General features: G+C 39.6%; 1 protein-coding gene across 3 annotated transcripts in view; it reads right to left on the bottom strand.

The window, feature by feature from the left end:
* Positions 1-19,813, bottom strand: part of LEMD3 (LEM domain containing 3) — a 72,804-nt gene extending 52,991 nt beyond the window's left edge. Inside the window, exon 1 of one of the 3 annotated variants that reach the window (XR_013388756.1) lies at positions 18,207-19,813. Coding sequence is in view for 1 of the 3 variants with exons in the window: in XM_077913713.1 (XP_077769839.1) it covers positions 18,207-19,770 (1,564 nt within the window). In the remaining 2 variants the exon portion in view is untranslated. The remainder of the gene's footprint in view (positions 1-18,206) is intronic. The other 2 variants (XR_013388757.1, XM_077913713.1) reach the window with 2 other exon arrangements.
* Between the last annotated feature and the right edge of the window lie 752 nt (positions 19,814-20,565).

Genomic DNA, 20,565 nt, shown 5'->3' with positions numbered 1-20,565 from the left:
ATGTGGATATCAAAGTACTAAGAATATAATAAAATCTGAAATAATGTGCCTAAGAAAATAAAAGATCAAGACTTCTAATTAAGTTGGCAATAGCCTTATTATTTGGTTGGTTCTTATTCTTCATCTCTGTATGAAAAAGATCAAGTATAGTCTCTTTCAACCTCATCATCACTTGAAAATCTCACATTTGCTCACCATAAAAATGAAGATTCCATGGGGGAAAAATAACAGACTGTAATGGAGATTTCTGTCTTTATTCAAGCACCAATTTCACATTATAATTGCACCCCAAGTTTGGGATCTCTGTAACAAAAGCTGTAAGAAAAGATTTCTAACCAACAAGTATTTACAGAGCATATTCTATAAACCATGTCATGAGAACACAGTGCTTACGGACTAATGGAGATAAACGAGCTGTTATGATATATAATATAATCAATACTGTCTTCAGAAAGCATAAATAATTTCTGCCTAAAATACTTTCAGGCCTTAAAAACACTTTCAAGAGTTATAAAATGGAGTGGCCTACTGGAAAACGCAACAATGATGAACTTCATCTTTGAAGAAAATGATGAGTAAAAAAACCTCACAAAAGACTATTCTATGAATCCACTTATATGAAGTTTTAGAACAATCAAAACTAACCTATGGTGAAAAAAATCAGAATAGTGATGAGTACTGATGTGGCACAAGGAAACTTTTGGAGGTGAAGGCAATGGTCTGTATCTGTAGGGATTTAGGTTGCACAGCTAGATGCATTGGTCAAAACTCATTTGACTGTAAAGATTGGTACATCTGACTGCATGTAAATTTTACCGAAATAAAAATCCCCCTCACTCCAGTTAATAATATGTACGACATATGTAAAGATAAAGTATCCTAATGTCTTCAAGTTATTCTGAAATATTTTTTTAAAAAGACAGAATGATGAATGGACAGAGTGATGGATAAGATATATAATAAAGCAAGTGCAGGGATCCCTGGGTGGCGCAGCGGTTTAGCGCCTGCCTTTGGCCCAGGGCACGATCCTGGAGACCCGGGATCGAATCCCACGTTGGGCTCCCTGCATGGAGCCTGCTTCTCCCTCTGCCTATGTCTCTGCCTCTCTCTCTCTCTCTGTGACTATCATAAATAAATAAAAATTAAAAAAAAAAAAAAAAAAGCAAGTGCAGAAAATGTTAACTGTAGAGTCTAGATGTGGATATGTGGGTGTTTATAGCACAATTCTTTCAATTTTCCATTTGAAATTTTTCATTATAAAATACTGGGAGAGAAAAACTATTAAAACAATATTTGTTGTTGATGAGAAAATCCTATCAGAGAAATGGTTATATATATCTCTTCACTACCTAAATCACTACTTAGGGTAAAAACCCTAATTTTAAATATTGTACAAGAAAAAAATTTTCTTCCTTTCAATTCAGTCTAAATTCTTAACAAATCAAAAACTTGAAAGAGAAAATTTCCTCTTCCTTTGCAAAAATACTAAAAAAGTTAACTGTAATGTGTTTTTTTGGTTTTGCTTTATTATAGAAAGACCTAGCTGACACAGTCTTATTTATCAAAATTCATATATAATTTACATTTACAAATAAAATGTTATTTAAGATTTCATTTATTTACAAATAAAATTTTAAGTTACCTTTCTTACTCAAATAATGTCAGAAACTTGGCATATAAAAAATAGCTATAGAGCTGGTATCTAGTAAATGTTTCATAAATATTCAAAATTATTTTCTAACATGATTCACAATTGAGTTGGAGGTAATTCACCTACTAGTGATTTTATAAGACTCACTCACTTGATTTACCTAAGATAAATTTACTACTAAATTTGAAAGCTAAATGACTAGGAATCAAGAAAATATCAAAATACTACACGTTTAAGATACTTTAATGCTAGTCTAATTCTTTCCAAAGTGAACTGTTCTCTTAATAGACCATCCCTAACTCAAGATTTGACAGAATTATCGATTACTGAATCTGACTAGTAACTAAAATTGAAGTTCCCATTCAAAAAAAAAAAAAAAAAAAATGCTTAATCCAAGAGAAGACTTCTATACTTTAAGAAAATTCCAGGGACACCTGGGTTTCTCAGTGGTTGAGTGTCTGCCTTCAGCTTGGGGCATGATCCCAACATTCCAGGACATTCCAGGATCGAGTCCGCCATCGCAGGGAGCCTGCTTCTCGCTCGGCCTCTGCCTCTCTCTGTGTGTCTCTCAAGAATAATAAATAAAATCTTTAAAAAAAAGAAAGAAAATTCCAAAACTTACTCTAAGACAAAATATAAAGTCAACAATGAATCTAATCTCTGCCCACCTCAAAGACAAAATATAAAGTTAATAATGAAAACTTGCCCACCCTCAACCCACTCCCACACACACACGCAACCTACTAAGTCGTAGTGGCTCAAAACTTCAGAGGGAAACAATTAGGCTGCCATTTCCATCTAATTTTGTCAGCTAAAGACACTCCTGTAGATTACCAATGCTGACAGGGAAGGTAGTATAACACATTCAAATAAACACAAAGCAGTATTTCTACTTAAATTACAGGAGCCTCATCCTACTACACTGTTCAAGGTCCAAAAGTCTGAGTTATCTGCTTTTTCAGGACTTTCACAGATCTCTTATTAAAAACCATTTTTGCACAGATGCCAATTAAAGAATTATGCTACTGCATGTGACAAGTGAATAGAAAAATAACAGCAAGTCAACCCACAAAGGTTAGATACAAACTTATAAATAATACCAAGCATCTGTGCAACAGATAACTTGGCACCCAAACAAATTCATGCTAATGCAATACTCTAATTTATTAAACTTGGTGACAGCTCACTGTATTAAGAGATTTTAAACATTAACTGTTACACACTAGAGACTGTCTATGACACTTCCTCAAGGTTTACACTGCCAAGAATACAAGTGGAATTGTATTATAACAAGGTCTGTTCTGAAAGAATATTGCTAAGTGAGAATTTGGAGATCCAAAAGAGCTCTGTGATACACAGTACAACCTATCTCCAGTTCAATGCAATAAAGCAACATGCATTTCCCATACAATTAAACATAAGAGGTCTTCTACTAAATAACACTCTCAATCACAATGCACTGTGTTTAACATTGTAAGTGACTAAAGATAATTAACTTTTTGTCACACATGGGCAATATGCAGATAAGAAAACTGGAGAGAAAAATTACAGTGCAGTGATAAGATGAATAGTACTAAAAAAGATATATATATATATAAATGATAGTTCACATTCCATTTTTTTTAAAGATTTTATGTATTTATTTATTCATGAGAGACACACAGAGAGAGGCAGAGACACAGGCAGAGGGAGAAGCAGGCTCCCCATGGGGAGCCCGATGTGGGACTTGATCCCAGGACCCCAGGATCATGACCTAAGCCAAAGGCAGACACTCAACCACTGAACCACCCAGAGGTCCCTCATTTCATTTTTCTAATGCGGATAAGAAGTATAGCTCTGTTAAAAGGGAAAATGACATATTTGTATAAACGAGACTGAAGTATGATCAAAACAAAAATTCAAAGTGAATTTGGAGCTAAAAAGGAAATCCCCATCATTGGCTTTACGACCAACGTGCTTAAAAATTACATCTTGACTTTTAGCTCTGGAAAAAAACAAACAGAAATGAAAAGTCACTTGGGACATAGAGGTATTTAAGTATGTCATCATTAGGTCAAAAACAGAACCACTGGATAAAAAAATTCAAAGTAGTTACAACAAAAAGTCTAAAAAGACTTTTTTTGTTGGTTGTAATATATAGAACTTTAAGAATAAAACTCATGCTTCCACATGAACAGTGGACAGAAGATACCACATACACTGGAATCACATCAGATTTTCACCTAACATCTAAGTTCTTAGATGAAGAACAAGTATCTCTTCACACCGAAAGGCAGCGGGGTAAAATGGGAGGAAAAAAAAATCACTGGAGCAAGGAATGCTAGCTCCAACATTTATGACTTGCAATCTTGGGCATTCTAGAAACTTAATGTAAAATGGGATGTTTTCTGACTATGCACAGAGATACTGAGTGGGGTGGGCAGGAGATTAATAAATCTTTTTCTTCTTTTCTCATCCTCAACATGAAATAAAAAACAAATGGTACTCAGTTTACAAACATCATAGTATACCACTACTCCATTCCTCATTTGTCTCTGCCGTGGAGCTACTGGAAAGAAAAGACAGAGTCCTTAGGAAATCTGTTGAGTTAGGAAGATATGAAATGGAAGACCCCAAAGCAAAGCTCCCTGCCAAAAATTTTTTAAATGCCTGAATTTTTCAGTAATTGCCAAAATTTTCATTTACCAGAGACAGAATCCGAATTAATAAAGATCTTGTATTTAAAATAAAATCACCTCAAGATTAGAGTTTTTACTAGTTGTTAAGTTAGCCAGTCATTTGAACTTTACAACTGATCCCTTGACATTCATCACGAATGTCTTAAAAACAAATTCTGAAGTCTAACCAGTATATTTTCCTTACAGCATGCTTTAAAAGCAATGGTTCTCCATTTTTTTAAGTAAAAAGACCTCTTCGTTTTTATCAAGACATTCTGATCCCACAATAGTATTTTTAGTATTCACTATGAAGAAAACATGACAAAATGCTACCATGAATTTTTATATTCTAACCACAGATTGTATTGATATACAGATGCAAACAATACACAATATGAGAGGAGCAAAACAAGTGTTAGGTCCTCAAACACTTTGTAATGGGTATAGCTCCCAAATGTTCTCAGCCTATAAGTACTGACATAAATTCTAAATTAAGAACTGTAGGCAACCCAACTACTACACATACACAGATAAAGGATGATTTAGAGAGGCAGAGCTAAGCTGATTCCATATTGGCTCAATCCTCACTAAAGATAATCACACAATCAAATTTTATCACAAAATCATATGATCTTTATTATCACAATTCTACAATATTGCAAATTTAATCAGATGGCTTTTCCTAACATTTGGCTCAAAGTAGCTGAACTGAGGGAATAAAGGGAGTTAAAGTTTGATAAAGGAGAGGGTATGTAAATGAGGAACACAGTATAGTACAATAGTTAAGAGGATGAGCTTTCAAGACATACTGCTCGGGTTCAACCAACAACATAATTCAATTAATTCCCTTCTCTTACCTATAACCTTGGACAAAGTAATTACCCTAATCCTCCATCACAGCGTCCTCACTTGCAGAAAGTTAAAAATGCTTAAGAAGACTAAATGTTTATACTTGCCAAGCACCCAATGAATGGGCCTACTCTTTTATTACAGGGCATTATGCTGAGTGAAATAAGTCACAAAAAGACAAACACTGTATGTTCTCACTTATATGTGGACTCTAAAAAAACCAAACTCATAGCTATAAACAATATACTGGTGGTTGTCAGACACAGGGATGGGGTGGGGGTGGGGTGTAAAATAGGTAAAGGTTAAGGGTGCCTGCGTGACTCAGTTAACTGTCCAACTCAGCTCAGGATCAGGAGATCAAGTGCTGGGTGTGGAGCCTGCTTAAGATTCTCTCTCACCCTCTCCCTCTGCCCTTTCCCAATTCCAAAAAAAAAAAAAAAAATAGGTAAAGGTAGTCAAAAGGTACAAACTCCCAGTTACAAGAATAAGTCCTGAGGATGTAACATACAGTACGGTGACTATAGTAACTTCACTGTACTGTATATATTTGAAAGTTGCCAAGACAGTAGATCTTAAAACTTCTCATTATAAGGAAAAAAAAACCTTTATGTGTGGCAATGGATGTTAACTAAATTTACTGTGGTAATCATTCTGTGATATATATATCAAATCATTATCCTGTACAGCTAAAACTAATATATAATGCTATAGAACGATTATCTGTCAACTTTTTTTTTTAAAGATTTTATTTATTTATAATAGATAGAGAAAGAGAGAGAGAGAGGCAGAGACACAGGCAGAGGGAGAAGCAGGCTCCATGCCGGGAGCCTGATGTGGGACTCGATCCCGGGACTCCAGGATCGCGCTCTGGGCCAAAGGCAGGCGCCAAACCGCTGAGCCACCCAGGGATCCCCGATTATCTGTCAATTTAAAAAAATAAAGATTTGAAGTATTAAGCACTTAGATGTTTGGCCAAGATTATAGCAAAGCAGCAGGAAGCTTAGGCCTGTATAAGAACAGGAACTAAAAGATGAAAAAGTACAACAGATGTTGGCAAAGATGTGAAGAAAGGAGAATTCTCTTACAGTGTTGGTGGGAATGCAGGCTTGTGCAGCCACTCTGGAATGGAGGTTTCTCAAAAAGTTGAAAGTAGAGCTACCCTACAACCCACCAATTGCACTAATAGGTATTCACCCCAAAGATACAAATGTAGTGATACAAAGGGGAACCTGCACTCCAATACTTACAGCAGCAATGTCCACAATAGCCCAACTGTGAAAAGAGCCCAGATGTCTACTGACAGATAAATGAAAAAAGAAAATGTGGTACACATAACACAAACACACTAGAATATCACTCAGCCATCAAAAAAAGAAAAAAAAAGAAAAGAAAAAAGAAAAGAAAAGAAAAGAAAAGAAAAGAAAAGAAAAGAAAAGAAAAGAAAAAAAAGAAAAGAAAAGAAATCCTACCATTTGCAATGGAACTAGATAGAGGATATTATGCTAAGCAAAATAAGTCTATCAGAGAAAGACAATTTATATGATCTCACTCATGTGGTATTTAAGAGACAAAACAGAGGATGATAGGGGAGGGGTGGGAAAAATAAAACAAGACAAAAACACAGAGGGAGATAAACCATAAGAAACTCTTAATCATAGGAAACAAACTGAGGGTTGCTGGAGGGGAGGGGGTTGAGGGGACGGGTAACTGGGTGATGGACCTTAAGGAAGGCACGTGATATAATGAGCATGGGGTGTTACAAAAGACTGATGAATCACTGACCTCTACCTCTGAAACTAATAACACATTATATGTCAATTAACTGAATTTAAATTGTTAAAAAATTAAATTAAAAAAAAAGATGAAAAGAAAACATAAAGGGTCAAAAATAAATTGGCTTCCTCATCCAACTCTCACAGAACACAAGCCACTGCACTGAGGACCCAAAAGTTAAACCAATGCTATCTCAGGGCTAAAATAGGATACAATTTTAAGTAAACTTCTATGGCTAGCCTGGGAGCTTAAGCTTAAAAAACAGTGTAGTTGAACACTTCCAAGTTCAAACAACTATCTCACACAGCGACATGGAAGACAACCCACTCAAAAATTAAGGACTGCCCACTTTTCCTTTTGGAAGTAAACAGCTTGAGTTTGTGAGCAAACATTTTCTAGTAATCTGACTGTAATTCAAAGAATTTATTCAAATTCATTAGAAACTGTTGCTAAGTATAAATCTACAATAAAACAGCACCTTGTAAAAGAATTGAGGTAATTTTTACAATTCAAAAGAGCATGATGAGTAAGAGTACCCCAAAATCTTTTTCAAAAGGCAAGATACTGAAACCCTTAAAATTTTTTCTCACACAAGCAACAGCTTTATTAGTCATTTTGTTTTCATTTTTCTAAATAGGAATGAACTCTCTCCCCTTATTCCCCAGGACAGTCGTGTGACAGAATCAAAAGGCCAGCCGTCCCTCCTACATGTCTACTTTGAAGGGCTGTACAAAGCAGTTTACAACAGGAAATGGTGAGAAGAATATAAAGGAATATTCCAAATAAGAAATGAGTGAGAATTTAGGGGATATCACTTCTACTTTAAGCTAAGAAGTCCTTTATACAACTTTATCTTTATACCATCAAGCATGGCCATTTATCTAGGGGCAGGTAGGTGAGAGATTTAGCTCTGCCACTGCTCAGCTATCTCTCATTGACTGTAGTGACTTATGATTTAATTACTCCATATTTGTATTATATTTCTATTAGCTCTGGTCTAAACAAATCATATCTTCGATACAGTTTCAAATGGGAAATGGGATGAAATTTCATTATGTGCTTCAAATCAATTATCTAGGAGACTGAAGATTCTAATGCACTTTAAATTCCTTATAATTTAAGTAGCATGGTTTTAATACCTTGCTTATCAAACTTATTTTATTATTTTATACCCCCCAATCTCTGGATTACCCCCATTCAGGCTACTGTCTATTCACAGGGACCCACCTTATCTCCCCCCTTCTGGGATAATAGTGCTTGTGGTATCTTACAAACTAGCTGAAGAACCAACATGTAAAAGGCCATCCTTCTCTACCAGCTGAACGTGTTGTCTGTTCTTCAGATGTTAACAGAAACTTACTCTAAGACCTTTCCACAATCCCAAGAAATCCTTTTCTGTCTCAAATTTACTACTATATTTTGGATTAAAGCAACATATCCCATCTCTGACTCTTCTATCAGAGAGAATCAACCTTCTAGTGGTCAACAAGAGTAAAATCTAATTTTAAATTATGCTTAATTACCTATTAAATTAACATCACTGCAAAAATAAGAACATTCCTTTTCAGCACCCAGAAATAAAGCACTAACTAGGCAATACAAAAATATGACTCCTTTTATCTGCTTGGACAGCTTGAGAGTAGGGTTGAAAGATACTGATGAGCATTATAAATTTACAGGACTCCTCTATTATTAACATCACTGATGAGATGTCATACACAGCTCTGACCACGTGTTGTTAAATACACTGCAGCTGAGAAATTATAAGTTAATGTATTAAAAATATACAGTTATGCATCACTTCAAATTTCTCCACAGCATTTCCAAAGACACTATCACCTTAGTTTCCTACAACAGTCACTGGCTAGAAGTTGATTTTACTATCCCCTACCTTGACAAATGCAAAAACCAAGGCCCAGAGGTTATGAATGACCTCCTCAAATAAAGTTAGTGAGAAAAGATGCATAAAAAAACCTACTGCTGCCTAGCTAAGACTGTGGACTCTGAAGTCAGATCATGAGTTCAAATGGCTGGCTCCAAAACTTAGTAACTGTGGGATCCTGAACAAGTCACTTGTAATCATATTCCCTCTACATTTCAGTTTTCTTGGATACTCTCATGAAAATTAAGAAAAAGTGCCCATATATAGAAAGTTCTCACTTTTATCATTTAAGGCTTTAGAATTTGAAAGAAGAAACATTTGGAGATGACCTGTTTTAAAAACAAGACTTTTGTCATAAGCATAAGAATACTTCTAGAACATCTTGAACTATATAAACACTTTACATTGATAACATTTTCATTTTTGGCAAATTCATTCTTTAGGTCTTCTCCTTTTTTACTTTTTTTTGGTAAGATTTTATTATTTACTCATGAGAGACACACACAGAGAAGCAGAGACATAGGCAGAGGCTTGAAGCAGGCTCCCTGTGGGGAGCCTGATGTGAGACTCCATCCCAGGACCCTTGGGACCATGACCCGAGCCAAAGGCAGATGCTCAACCACTGAGCCATCCAGGTGCCCCTCCTTTTTTACTTTTTAAAGTATTTCTAAAAACCTGCAAGAAATGAAACTATTTCTTTTGTATAGAGTACACATTGTGCTAAACTTTATCATAAGGCGTACTCAAATTTGCAGAAATTAATTTTTCAAGTTATGTTTCCTAAGTCATAATACACAAATCTTAAAGAGTGTTACATGGTAATCAAATCTCAATTCTAGGGGACAGCTAGTGGGTATATATTTAGGAGAAAGAAGAGAATGCCACCACAATTCAATGCTGCATTCAAGGCAGGAAGCAATTATTGGTGCATACTTCTCACTCAATTAGTTCAGGACAGATGAACTAAACTCTTGCATAGTTTTGCACCCATGCCTTGTTTCTAAATGTTAGCTTGCCCTTTGATATCATTTTAAGCAAAAAGTTGTGGCCATTGAGCAATAAATCTGCTACTCAGACAAAAAAGGTGGTATAATTTTAAATCTGTAGCTCTAGAACTAAAGAAAAACTTAAGACACCCTAAAATACATTATGACTTCCAAATGATAGATCTGTTATCATATTTTCTGACACCATGTCTGTTAGTATAAACTTTCATAATCCTTTTAAAAAGTTAATTTCCTTAGAAATAAATTTTCAAAGGAACAATGTCAAACATGTAAAATTTAACAACGTCAAACACATACGAAAACCTAAACACTTTCTTCCTGGTCAACTCTCGTTTAAAGATTATTTTGAAAAAAAAAAAAAAGATTATTTTGTTTATAAAAAACATTAATTAAATCAAGATTTTTTTTAAAACTATCACTATTCAGGTTAAAGCATACATTATTAAATCAGCAAAGCCAAGGTTACTGCTCAAATATACTACTAGTTCACTTTAAAAATGTGCACTTAAAAATAAATTCTGAATATTTAAATCAAAATCTAAAGTTATCAGACAATAATTGTCATTAACAATTTCCACAATTACTATGTGGTTGCGTTCCCAAATTAAATGGTAGGTACATTTTTAGCACATTTAAAATACATACGTGATTAAGATAAAGACTGATCATTATAATATAATATTCATGAAGAAGTTACTACTACTTCTTTGCCATATATTTAGGATTTTATATTACAATCCAGTATTTTCAGGTATACTTCATTTTAAACTACTTGTAAACTAAATTAAATCCTCCTTTGCACTGATGTTATCTCTTTGCAGTAAGGTTCCTTTTATTTATATAAAATACTTATCAGACAGTTAAAGTTAATATAAAATGATTAATGAGCAAGAAGAAGGTATTTCTAAAACTTTACAACTCTACTGAGGAATCATAAAACTATCTGATCTTTTTTAAGTATTCCTGAAATTACAGAATATGTTATTTCCACTAAAAGAAATATAAGCATAGAAAAAACACACATGAAGTTTACTTAAAAGGAGCAAAAAATGGGATAACAAGTATACTACAAAGGTCTTGACATCTTGAAAATGGAACAATGGAAAACGTAAGTTTTAAAGTGGTGATGTAAAATCAGAGGACTACTTTACGCACCAATTTTGAGACTGCAAATCTTTTAATAATTAGAAATAGTATCATGCTTTATAAGTTTTATATATATTAGAGTTTGCATTTTATTAGAACAGACTGACCAGCTCACATATCAATTAATGAATTAATCTAAACCCTCAAGTAAGGATAAATAGTCCCACATAATTCCTAATTGCTCTGAGTACAAATTTGCACTTCCTTGTCCTTAAATTGTTAGATTTCACAGATTATTCCTGGCATTTCTAAGATTTCATGCGTTAATCTGCTTCACCCATCCCTTTCTTTCACAATCTTCTGGATAACAATAATGGTAGAGAAGATATACACAGTCCTTATGCATTTACACATGTTAAAAGGCAATCTAGCAAAGTGCTTAAGAGACACTATCTGAATCCAAACACTGCCTCTGTGCTTACTAGCCACATGACTCTGGGTAAGTTTAATTTTCTTCATCTACAAAATGGAACAAATACCTGCCTCATGAAGATTAAATAACAATTAAAATTGTTCAGCTCAGTGCCTGGTACATAATGCTATTACTACTATTACTACGTGTCATGTACTGAGCCAAGTACTTTACATTTTATTATTTAATTCTATTTTACAGATGCAGATGTTAAGGTTCACAGTGGTTTACCAAGTTGCCTTTAATAGAAAAGCAAGGAACAACGTTCAAACGCAGGTCGGCCTCTTTATTTCAAGCCCTGATACCTATGCCAATTTCCCTCAAACTAGGCTCCCGGGATATACTCATGGGAAATTCAGATGTTTTCACTCTGATAATTTTTATTTTAAATTAATCTAGAAAACTTTCAAATGAAAGACATTTCCATGAGTATATTTTATTTAAATCATCCAACTGGGATATACAAACTCCTGGTATTCCCAAGAATATTCTTAGAGGCCTAGGATTTTTTTCTTCTTACAAAATAGTCATCTTAAAAACTTGAAACATAACACTCGGCCTTCATTCTTAAAGAATGGGGGAAACAACTATTTTTCAAAATCTTTACGCCTATTTCATTACATACACCAAGTTTTGGAACAGGTGGCTAGTCTAATTACTTGGAAAGGTAAAAATATATTTAAATATACATTTAAAATTATAGTACACTTTTGTAATGCTTGGTCTTGGCTTAAAAAGAAAACACATATGTTAAAAAAAAAAAAGATAAAAGGTATCTGGTGCTCAGTGTACTAGTACTATCTACTAGAGGAATAATCTCTCATCTTTAATCCAATTATGTAACTACAATAACCTATAGGATATTAATACTTGAACAATTCAAAAAATAAGCTCCCCCAAAACTTATTTTCTCTATACTACTTTTCCCTAAAAAAGATCCCTTTTCAACATCTCTACTTTCAATGGTCTCTGATGTCCAGGCTTATGACCTCAGAATAATCTTTGACTCTTCTCCTTTATTCTCTGGATCCAAATTGTCACCAAATACTATAAAACCTTCTTCAAATGGATTCTCTTAGTAACAGACCCTACTCCATTCCTATGAACCTCCTCCAGTTGTTCATCACTCCATGTGGGCTTACAGTACCTATCATCCCTCTTCTCTCAAATCCTATCAATTACCTATACCACCACCCGTTTGTCCTTCTTAAAGATCAACTTGATATGCTAGTGCTCTGCTTAAAAACCTCCATGGATTCCCACTGCTCAACCTATAGGATCAAGTCCAAATTTGGAATCGGCTTCTGATCATTTGAAGTTGATACAGCTCACAGTAAATTCTCCCCTTTAACAAAAGGGTGGCACTTATCACTCAATATCTGATATACTTCTTATCCATCTCTGTACTTACTATTAGTTGGAGTAGAAGCTTTTGCAAGAATGAGATTTCCTTTGTACCCTTCCTAGTACTGAGTATTAAGTTAGGTACTGAATAGGTGACCAATTACTGAGTTGATGATGAATTAATCAGTGCATATAAAGCAAGTATCTGATATGTAATCATTCTCACCAAATATTTACTAAGGAATGAACTTGTGCCAAGTATACTAATGTGACTTGGGTCTACCAAACAATTCCCTTATGCCAGGCAACAACACTAAAAACTTCACATACACTACCTCACGAAATACTTTAAACTCCAGTTTTCCAGAAAGTAAAATGTGGTAAAAGGAAATGGTAGGAAATGAAGCTAGAAAAAGCAGGCATAGTCAGTTCATGAACAGTTTAGCCAAAGAATTTAGAGCTTATCCAATGAGTAAAAGAAAGCCACTGACTAATTTTAAGCAAGAGAGTGAATTATTACATTTGTATTTTAGAAATATTGCTCTGGCACTGAAAACAGATGGAAGAGCTACAGCCTAGAAGCAGGGACACCTGTTAGAAGACTACTGGAGCACATCAGGCAAAAAACTAACTCAGAGCAACAGTGATGGAGAGAAAAAGATTCAAAAGAGAATCTTTTGAATTACAGGAAGATGGACAAGGTATAATTACAGTACTTAATAACCAATTGGATTGAGGTTTGAGATTTGGCAGGCACATGAAGGAAACGAAGGAATCTAGTTAAATTCAAAGTTCCTAGATGAGTTCCAGGTAGATGGAAGTGCCATCAAGTAAAACAGGGAAGGGAGGGGGTGTCTGAAAGGAAACCCAATGAGTACAGAAAATGGGTACTCCTGGAGCACCCTGAAGAAACTGTCCAATAAATAAGTAGGTAAATCTAGAACTTTTAAGAGAGGACATTTAAGGCAAAAATATAAAATCAGGAGGTTATTAGCCAGAAACCGTACAAAAGGATAGAACCAAAGACAAAGGTTCCTGAGACCACCAATATTTAAAACACAGTCAGGAGTAAATGAAAACTGGGAGAGAATAGTGATAAAGAAGTATGCGAAGGAGAGAGTTAAACAAAGATGGGAGTTATCACTGTATTGAATGTATCAAAGAGGCCAGGATAAGAACTTTAATGCCTCTCCTGGATTTGGTAATTGAGTAACTTTCGACTTGAAGGAGAGATTACAGATGGTAAAGAAAGCTAAACTAGGCAGGGGTTGAGTGAATGAATGGCAGAGGCTGAAAGAGAGAGCAATCTTGGCTGAGAGGAAAGTAACAGCTGGAAGAAAACAGAGGGCTGAAGAACATTTTCAGGGTGGCAGAGATTTTAACATTTTTACAGGATGAGAAAGGGACCAGCGGAGAGTGAAATTTTTAAATTATGCCTTGTACTTAAAACTTAGTATAAGGAAAGTTAGCCGCCATACAACGTTAAGTGAAAAAACAGGCTGTAGGATATGTATAGTATGACACCACTTAAAATAAAATTCTAACTCCTTTCTATGGCCTTCAGGGCCTTGAGGTCCGTTAAGACCTGGCCCCTGCCCCCTTCTGACTGCTTCATATGCCATTCTCTCTCATTTGCTATACCCCAGCCACAACGAGCATTCTATTCTGATGCTTCAACTAGCCAAGCTGGTTCTTGCCCCAAGAGTTTTGCACTGGATATTATTTCTGCCTGAAATTCTTTTCTGCCTATCAATGGCCAGGTCCTTCAAGACATTCAGATTTCAATTCAAACATCACCTCCTTAGAGAGGCCTGCTCAACCTGTAATATTCTATATCCTTCTACCCCAGACAAAGTTGTTATCATTAACCTGTGTTAGCCAACTACCAATCTCTCAAATTCTTATTTACTTGTCCATCTTCCCCACCCCGACCCCCGAATGTTTAAAATACTGCTTGGCACTCTATTGTTGAATGAAAATGTACACAAACACACACACACACAAATATATGAATGTATGTATTCACATGAAAAGCATTAGGAAAGTTCTGAAAGGTATTTATCTGAACTTATTTATACCAGGGGTGAGTGGGAGACTAGAAGGAGAGGTATACAGTACCTATTCATTTTTTGCTTCATAGATCTTTATTCAAAATTTCTACAAAAATGTCTTCTGAGCAGCCCGGGTGGCTCAGCGATTCTGCGCCGCCTTCAGTCCAGGGCGTGATCCCGGAGACCTGGGATTGAGTCCCAGGTCAGGCTCCCTGCATGGAGCCTGCTTCTCCCTCTGCCTGTGTCTCTGCCTCTTTCTCTCTCTCCTGTGTATTCTCATGAATAAATAAATAAAATCTTTTAAAAAATGTCTTTTATAACTGGAAAACGATTTTTATAAAATGACCAAAGGAACCGAAGATAATCTACTCTTCATCTCATTTTCTTTTGTTGGGTTGTCATGACCTAATCTCACTGCAGGCTGATCCTTGAGTTGTTTGGTAGTTCAGTTCAAAGTTAGAATCTTAAACCCTAGAGCTAGAGAGAACTCAGAGATCATCTACTTCAACCGCCTAGTGTTACAGATGAGGAAGCAGAGACTCATAGTAATCTAATTAACAAAAACTAGGGCACTGATAAAAAGTTTTCCAAGACCAAATGATTAAAAACTATTTAAAGGGCTATAATATGTTATACATAATTTAAATGACAACTAATAAAAGCTTACTAAAGATTACTCTCATATATAACCTACAATCTTCTGGTGAAATTATTACTCAAAGTAAAACTATTTCCTTAAGCACACTATTTGACCAATGAACCCTATGGTTAAGCTCTGGTTAACCATTATGCTATGACAAAGGATTCAGAATACATAAATACAGGCAGTGAAAAATTATTCACCGTTAGTGTGCAGACTAACTGAATTAGGAGGCACTTCTTTCCACCAAGGTATACGGTAAATCAAATATGTAAGTATTCATTGCATTTTGATTCAAATTTCTATATCAATGTCTACAGTGTATTTTTAATGGAATTTAATAAAAATTAAATGCCGAATAAGAAGAAATACTTTAGTAAATATTTACAGAAACGACTTAACTATTTCTCTTTACATACATACCGTAGTTTACCAGGAATACAACAAATTTTAAACTTTTCAATAATACCATTTATGGTTTTTTTAATAAACTATCTCATTTGACCCTTACAACATCCCAGAGAGCAGAAATTATTACTCCTATTTAGGACAGAAAAAATGGGGCTCCGAGCTTAAGCAACTTAAGTCATTTGGACAAGTCCTCGTACCCCAGATCCTCCACCTCTTAGCCACTGTTGTTTCCATCTACCCAAACTACTTTTACCATTTTTTAAAATACAAAAACACTTTACAGTTTCTTTCCTGCCATGTTGGTAAAGGTTGAGGGGGCTATTGAAACCCTCAGGGATAGCAGTCCTATCCCTTTCTATTCCATCTGAAATTTTAGCACCTAAGAAAACATTACTCATTCATCTTAACAGTGAGGAGAAATGTGTGACAGTCACCCTTATTGAGAATTGTGTTCATCAGTGATTCGTTACGAAATCCTACCAAATATTCAATTGTTTTCTTAATCCTAATAAAAGTACCCTCTTATTTAGAAAGCTCTCTACAAACAATATCCAAAGTATGGGCTTTATAGTTGGAAAAAAAAAAATCAGAAACCAAATCTCAGTCCTATTCAGCTATTGGTACATTTCTGAACACCTTGTCTCACTGTCCTCATCTGTAAATTGAGGATAATACCATCTGTATCTCTGATGTGTTCAATAATATGTATAAGGCACTCACAAAAGGGCCAAGTCATAGAGCTGGCTGTTAGAGAAACAAACAGATACAGACAGGTACTGCTGATAATGTCATTGAATTTATGGGAACTTTACTAGCTTAGTTTCTGGTGTGATCTTATTTCTTGTTTTCCCAAATCATATGAGACAGAACACACTTTATCACTCCTGCTCCCAGGGAACCAGTTAAAGTGAGTACTGGGTTTCAGTCCTTTTCTAAACTCTCTAACCAAGCAACATAGTAATAAATCTATTTTTTGGTGATCTTAGAAATGGCTATAGCCAAATCAAAGATTACAATATTTGGACTCCTTTATCTAAATCTGCTAACTGCATTGTTCACTATTTTGAAACAAAACAAACAACTGTGAGGCTGATTTTATAAACACAAATCACATATAAAATGACTTCATGGTGGGTGAAGGGGTAGGAGGTTTGGGGAGGGTGGGGAGAGTGGAGAGGGAAACATTGAGAAATTGTATCTTCAGCAATCCAACACACTCTCCATTTACTTTCTCTCTTTTAATCTGTGTAGGCATCATTCTAATCGATAGAAGCATCATTTTACCGATAAGGAAAGAGAAGCTCGAACTCTTGCTCAGTGCCCCTTGCTCAAGGTGCTCTAACCACTCGAACCCACAGAAAGGCTCTTGCTCAACTCAAGGCCTTTCTTCTAATCATCTCTGCCCAGAATGCTGTCCCTACAGTGCTGTTTCCTTTGCCTTCAGGTCTCACCTCTCAAATTGCAGCTACTCTCATCATCTCTAAAGTAGCATATGCCAATTATTCCATCCTTATTTCCCTCACAGAACACAAAATGATCTGTACTTATCCTCTTATGTTGAGGAACAGAGTACACCTCTGATTTCTCACTGCGCCCTACTTTTATCCTACAGCATAGATGACGCTGGCTTAATGAATGAATGAATGCTTTGGGCTGAGCAATCAGTTTTGAGCTGTCTTCCCACCATTCACTTTTTTTTTTTTTTAAGATTTTATTTACTTATTCATGAGAGATACAGATTGAGAGACAGGCAGAGACACAGGAGGAGGGAGAAGCAGGCTCCATGCAGGGAGCCCGACGTGGGACTCGATCCCAGGTCTCCAGGATCACGCCCTGGGCGGAAGGCAGGCGCTAAACCACTGAGCCACCTGGGCTGCCCTCCATTCACTTTAAAAGAAAATATAGAACTATATAACTTAATACTCCAAAATATTTAGAGTTTCCCCGAGATCCTGCATTGCCTCCTGGAATCACAACTCAATCTACGATGTCCCGAAACAATTAAATACTTCAAAACTGTTAAGTAACTGGCATCTACACACATAGTTATTTAAGGCTAAAAGAGAATTCACATCACACAAAATTTTAAGTGTATTTGACTAACAGGCTTTGCATTATTTTGTTCTAAGATGTTCTGAATTCCCCAACAGATCACACAGAAAAATTTTAAGGCCAGGCATGGGATTACCGTTCTGATAACGAGAAGAATATTCTTCCTTCAAGACAGAGGACACAAATGCACCGATGTGCTGCGTGTCACTATGAAAACATGTCCTTGCACAACACAGAAGCCACCTCCTGTGGAACGCCCAGCGTGGGTTCCAACAGGCCCCTACCTAGCGACACCCCCTTGGTGACCTTACCCATAGGGTCGAATACTTACTGCTGAGTCCTCCATCCTCGGATACTCCCGTCCCTCTCATTCCCAGGTAAGTCAGCCCCAATATTAGGAAAAACAAGCAGGCAGCAGTTAAGAGAAACATCGACAAGTAGTGGGCACTGAAACCCCCTGTCGGGGACACCTCCTCCCGTTTAAACTGCTGCAGAAGTTCCTCCTCGGGCTCCGAGAGCTTCGGTTTGTTGTAGGCGTTTTTCAGGTACGTGTGATTGGAGCCCGTATGGTTGGAGTGATTGATCCTGAGTGCACCGGGGGCGGCCGCCGACGCGCCGGGGGGGAGGCTGTTGCAAAACATCCTGGCCGAGTCCGCCGCACTCAGGGCCCCGCCGCCGATGTGGTTGTTGGTCTTCAGGAGGGAGCCCGAGGACGAGTCCAAGGTGGGGTCCGCGTCGGGGAGCGGCGGGGGCAGGAGAGGGGCCGGCCTCTTGGCGTGGACGCGGTACCTCGGAGCGGGGCTGGCGTCCAGGGCATCAGCCCCTCCTCCCTGCTGCTGGGGCTGGGGCTGGGGCTGGGGCTGGGGCTGCTGCGGCGGCGGCTGCGGCTGCGGCTGCGGCTCCGCCGCCTCTCCGACGTTTCGACTCCGGTCTAGACTCCCCGCGGCCGCCGCCCTGTCATTCATCGCGCTGCCTCCCCCTCCCTGAACGGAGGTGTCCGGGCGGCCCGCGGGCTTGGCGGGCGGCGCGCAGAGGGGCTTCCCGTGGCTCCGTCGGGGCCGGTGCCGCGACCCGGGGTCGTCCTTCGACACCGGCCTGCCGGGGGCCGCGCCGCCGTCGCCGTCCTCCTCCGAGTCCGAGTAGTCCTCCCGGCAGCCGTAGGACAGGAGCCGGCTGCCGTTGACGGGCCGGCCGGCCCAGCGCGGCTCCTCGGCCTCCGGGCCCCCGTCCTCCGCCTCCTCGCCGCCGTCCTCCTCGCCCGGCGCGGCTCCATCCCTCGCCGCCGGGGTCTGCAGCTCGGGGCCCGCCGGCCGCCGGGGCCCCCACCACGAGTGCGGCTTCCTGCGCTCGGCCGAGCTGCCGCCGGCGGCCTCGGGGGCGGCGGGGGGCGCCGAGGGCGCTCGGAGCGCGCGGCACTGCGGCGAGGGCCGGTCTCTCCTCCCGCCGCCGCCGCCGCCGCCGCCGCCGGCCTGGTCCCGGGGACTGGCCTCCGCGTCCGACTCGTCCGAGCTGAAGCCCAGCAGCACTTTGCTGCCGGCCGGGGCGGCGGCCGGGGCGCCCTCCGAGCCCGAGAGGCGGCCCAGGGCCCCGGCGGTCCGCGCGTAGGGCAGCTCGCCGCCCGGCCCCGGCCGGACCCCCGGCCCCGCCGCCGACAGCGCGGCGGCCGCCGTGTTATTGTTATTACTGTTCCGCGTCTTGCTGCCGCGGCCCCCGCACCGGTGCTGCTGCTGCTGCTGCTCCTCCTCCCGAAGCTTCTTCAGCTTCTTGAGGTAGACCGGCCGCGTGCTCTCCGTCACCGGCCCGGGAGACAGGCCGTAGCGGCGGAGCTGCGAGAAGAGCTCCTCGTCCGAGAGGGGCTGAGGCGCCGAGGCCGCCGCCGCCGCCGCCGCCGCCATCTTCTCTCCAGGGTGTTTTACGAGCTCCGCGCTACCGGAAGTGACGCGCCGCCCTAGACCCTGAACTAGACCGGCTGCGTCGGCCCCGCGGCGCCGCGGCCGCCTCGGCCAATGGGAGGCGCGGGAGGAGCTCACCTGAGCGGGAAGCGGCCACCTGCGCGGCGCGCCGCCCCGGGCCCGAGGCCGGCCGCCCCCCGCCCCCCGCCCCCGCCCCCGCCCCCGCCCCCGCCGGCCCCGCCGGCCCCGCCGCCCCGCCGAGCTCCGGGCCCAGCCGCGCGCTGCGTCCTCCCACGGCGCGCCGGGACCTCCTCCCGCGCGCTCCCGCCCCCCGGCCGCAGCCCCGCGCTTCCAGGCGCCCGCCGCGGAGACCTGCCGCCCGAGGTGGCGCGCCGGGTCCCCACGTCCCCGCCCCGGCCCGCCCCGCCCCGGCCCGGCCCGGATCTCCCTGCGCGGCTCCCGCCCGCTCCACTTACACCGCAGCCGGGACGGCCGCTCGCCCTGGACGCTGTCTTCGGGGAAGCGTCTCCTCTAAGGTCCCGCGTCCGGCTCCCCGCAGGGAGCCTGCTTCTCCCTCTGCCTGTGCCCCTGCCTCCCTCTGCGTCTCTCATGAATAAATAAAATAAAATAAATAAATAAATAAATAAAATAAGAAATAAAATAAAAATAAGTAAGATAAAAATAGATTAGATTAAATTAAAAGTTAAATTTTAAATTAAATTAATAAAAAATGAAATAAATAAAATAGAAATAAAATTAATTATTAAATAAAAAATTAAAATAAAATAAAATGAAATA

Source organism: Canis aureus, chromosome 11 (assembly GCF_053574225.1).
Source record: "Canis aureus isolate CA01 chromosome 11, VMU_Caureus_v.1.0, whole genome shotgun sequence".
Taxonomy (NCBI): Eukaryota; Metazoa; Chordata; class Mammalia; order Carnivora; family Canidae; genus Canis; species Canis aureus.
The sequence above is the reverse complement of the archived record's forward strand: the minus strand, read 5'-3'. Positions and strand labels throughout refer to the sequence as shown.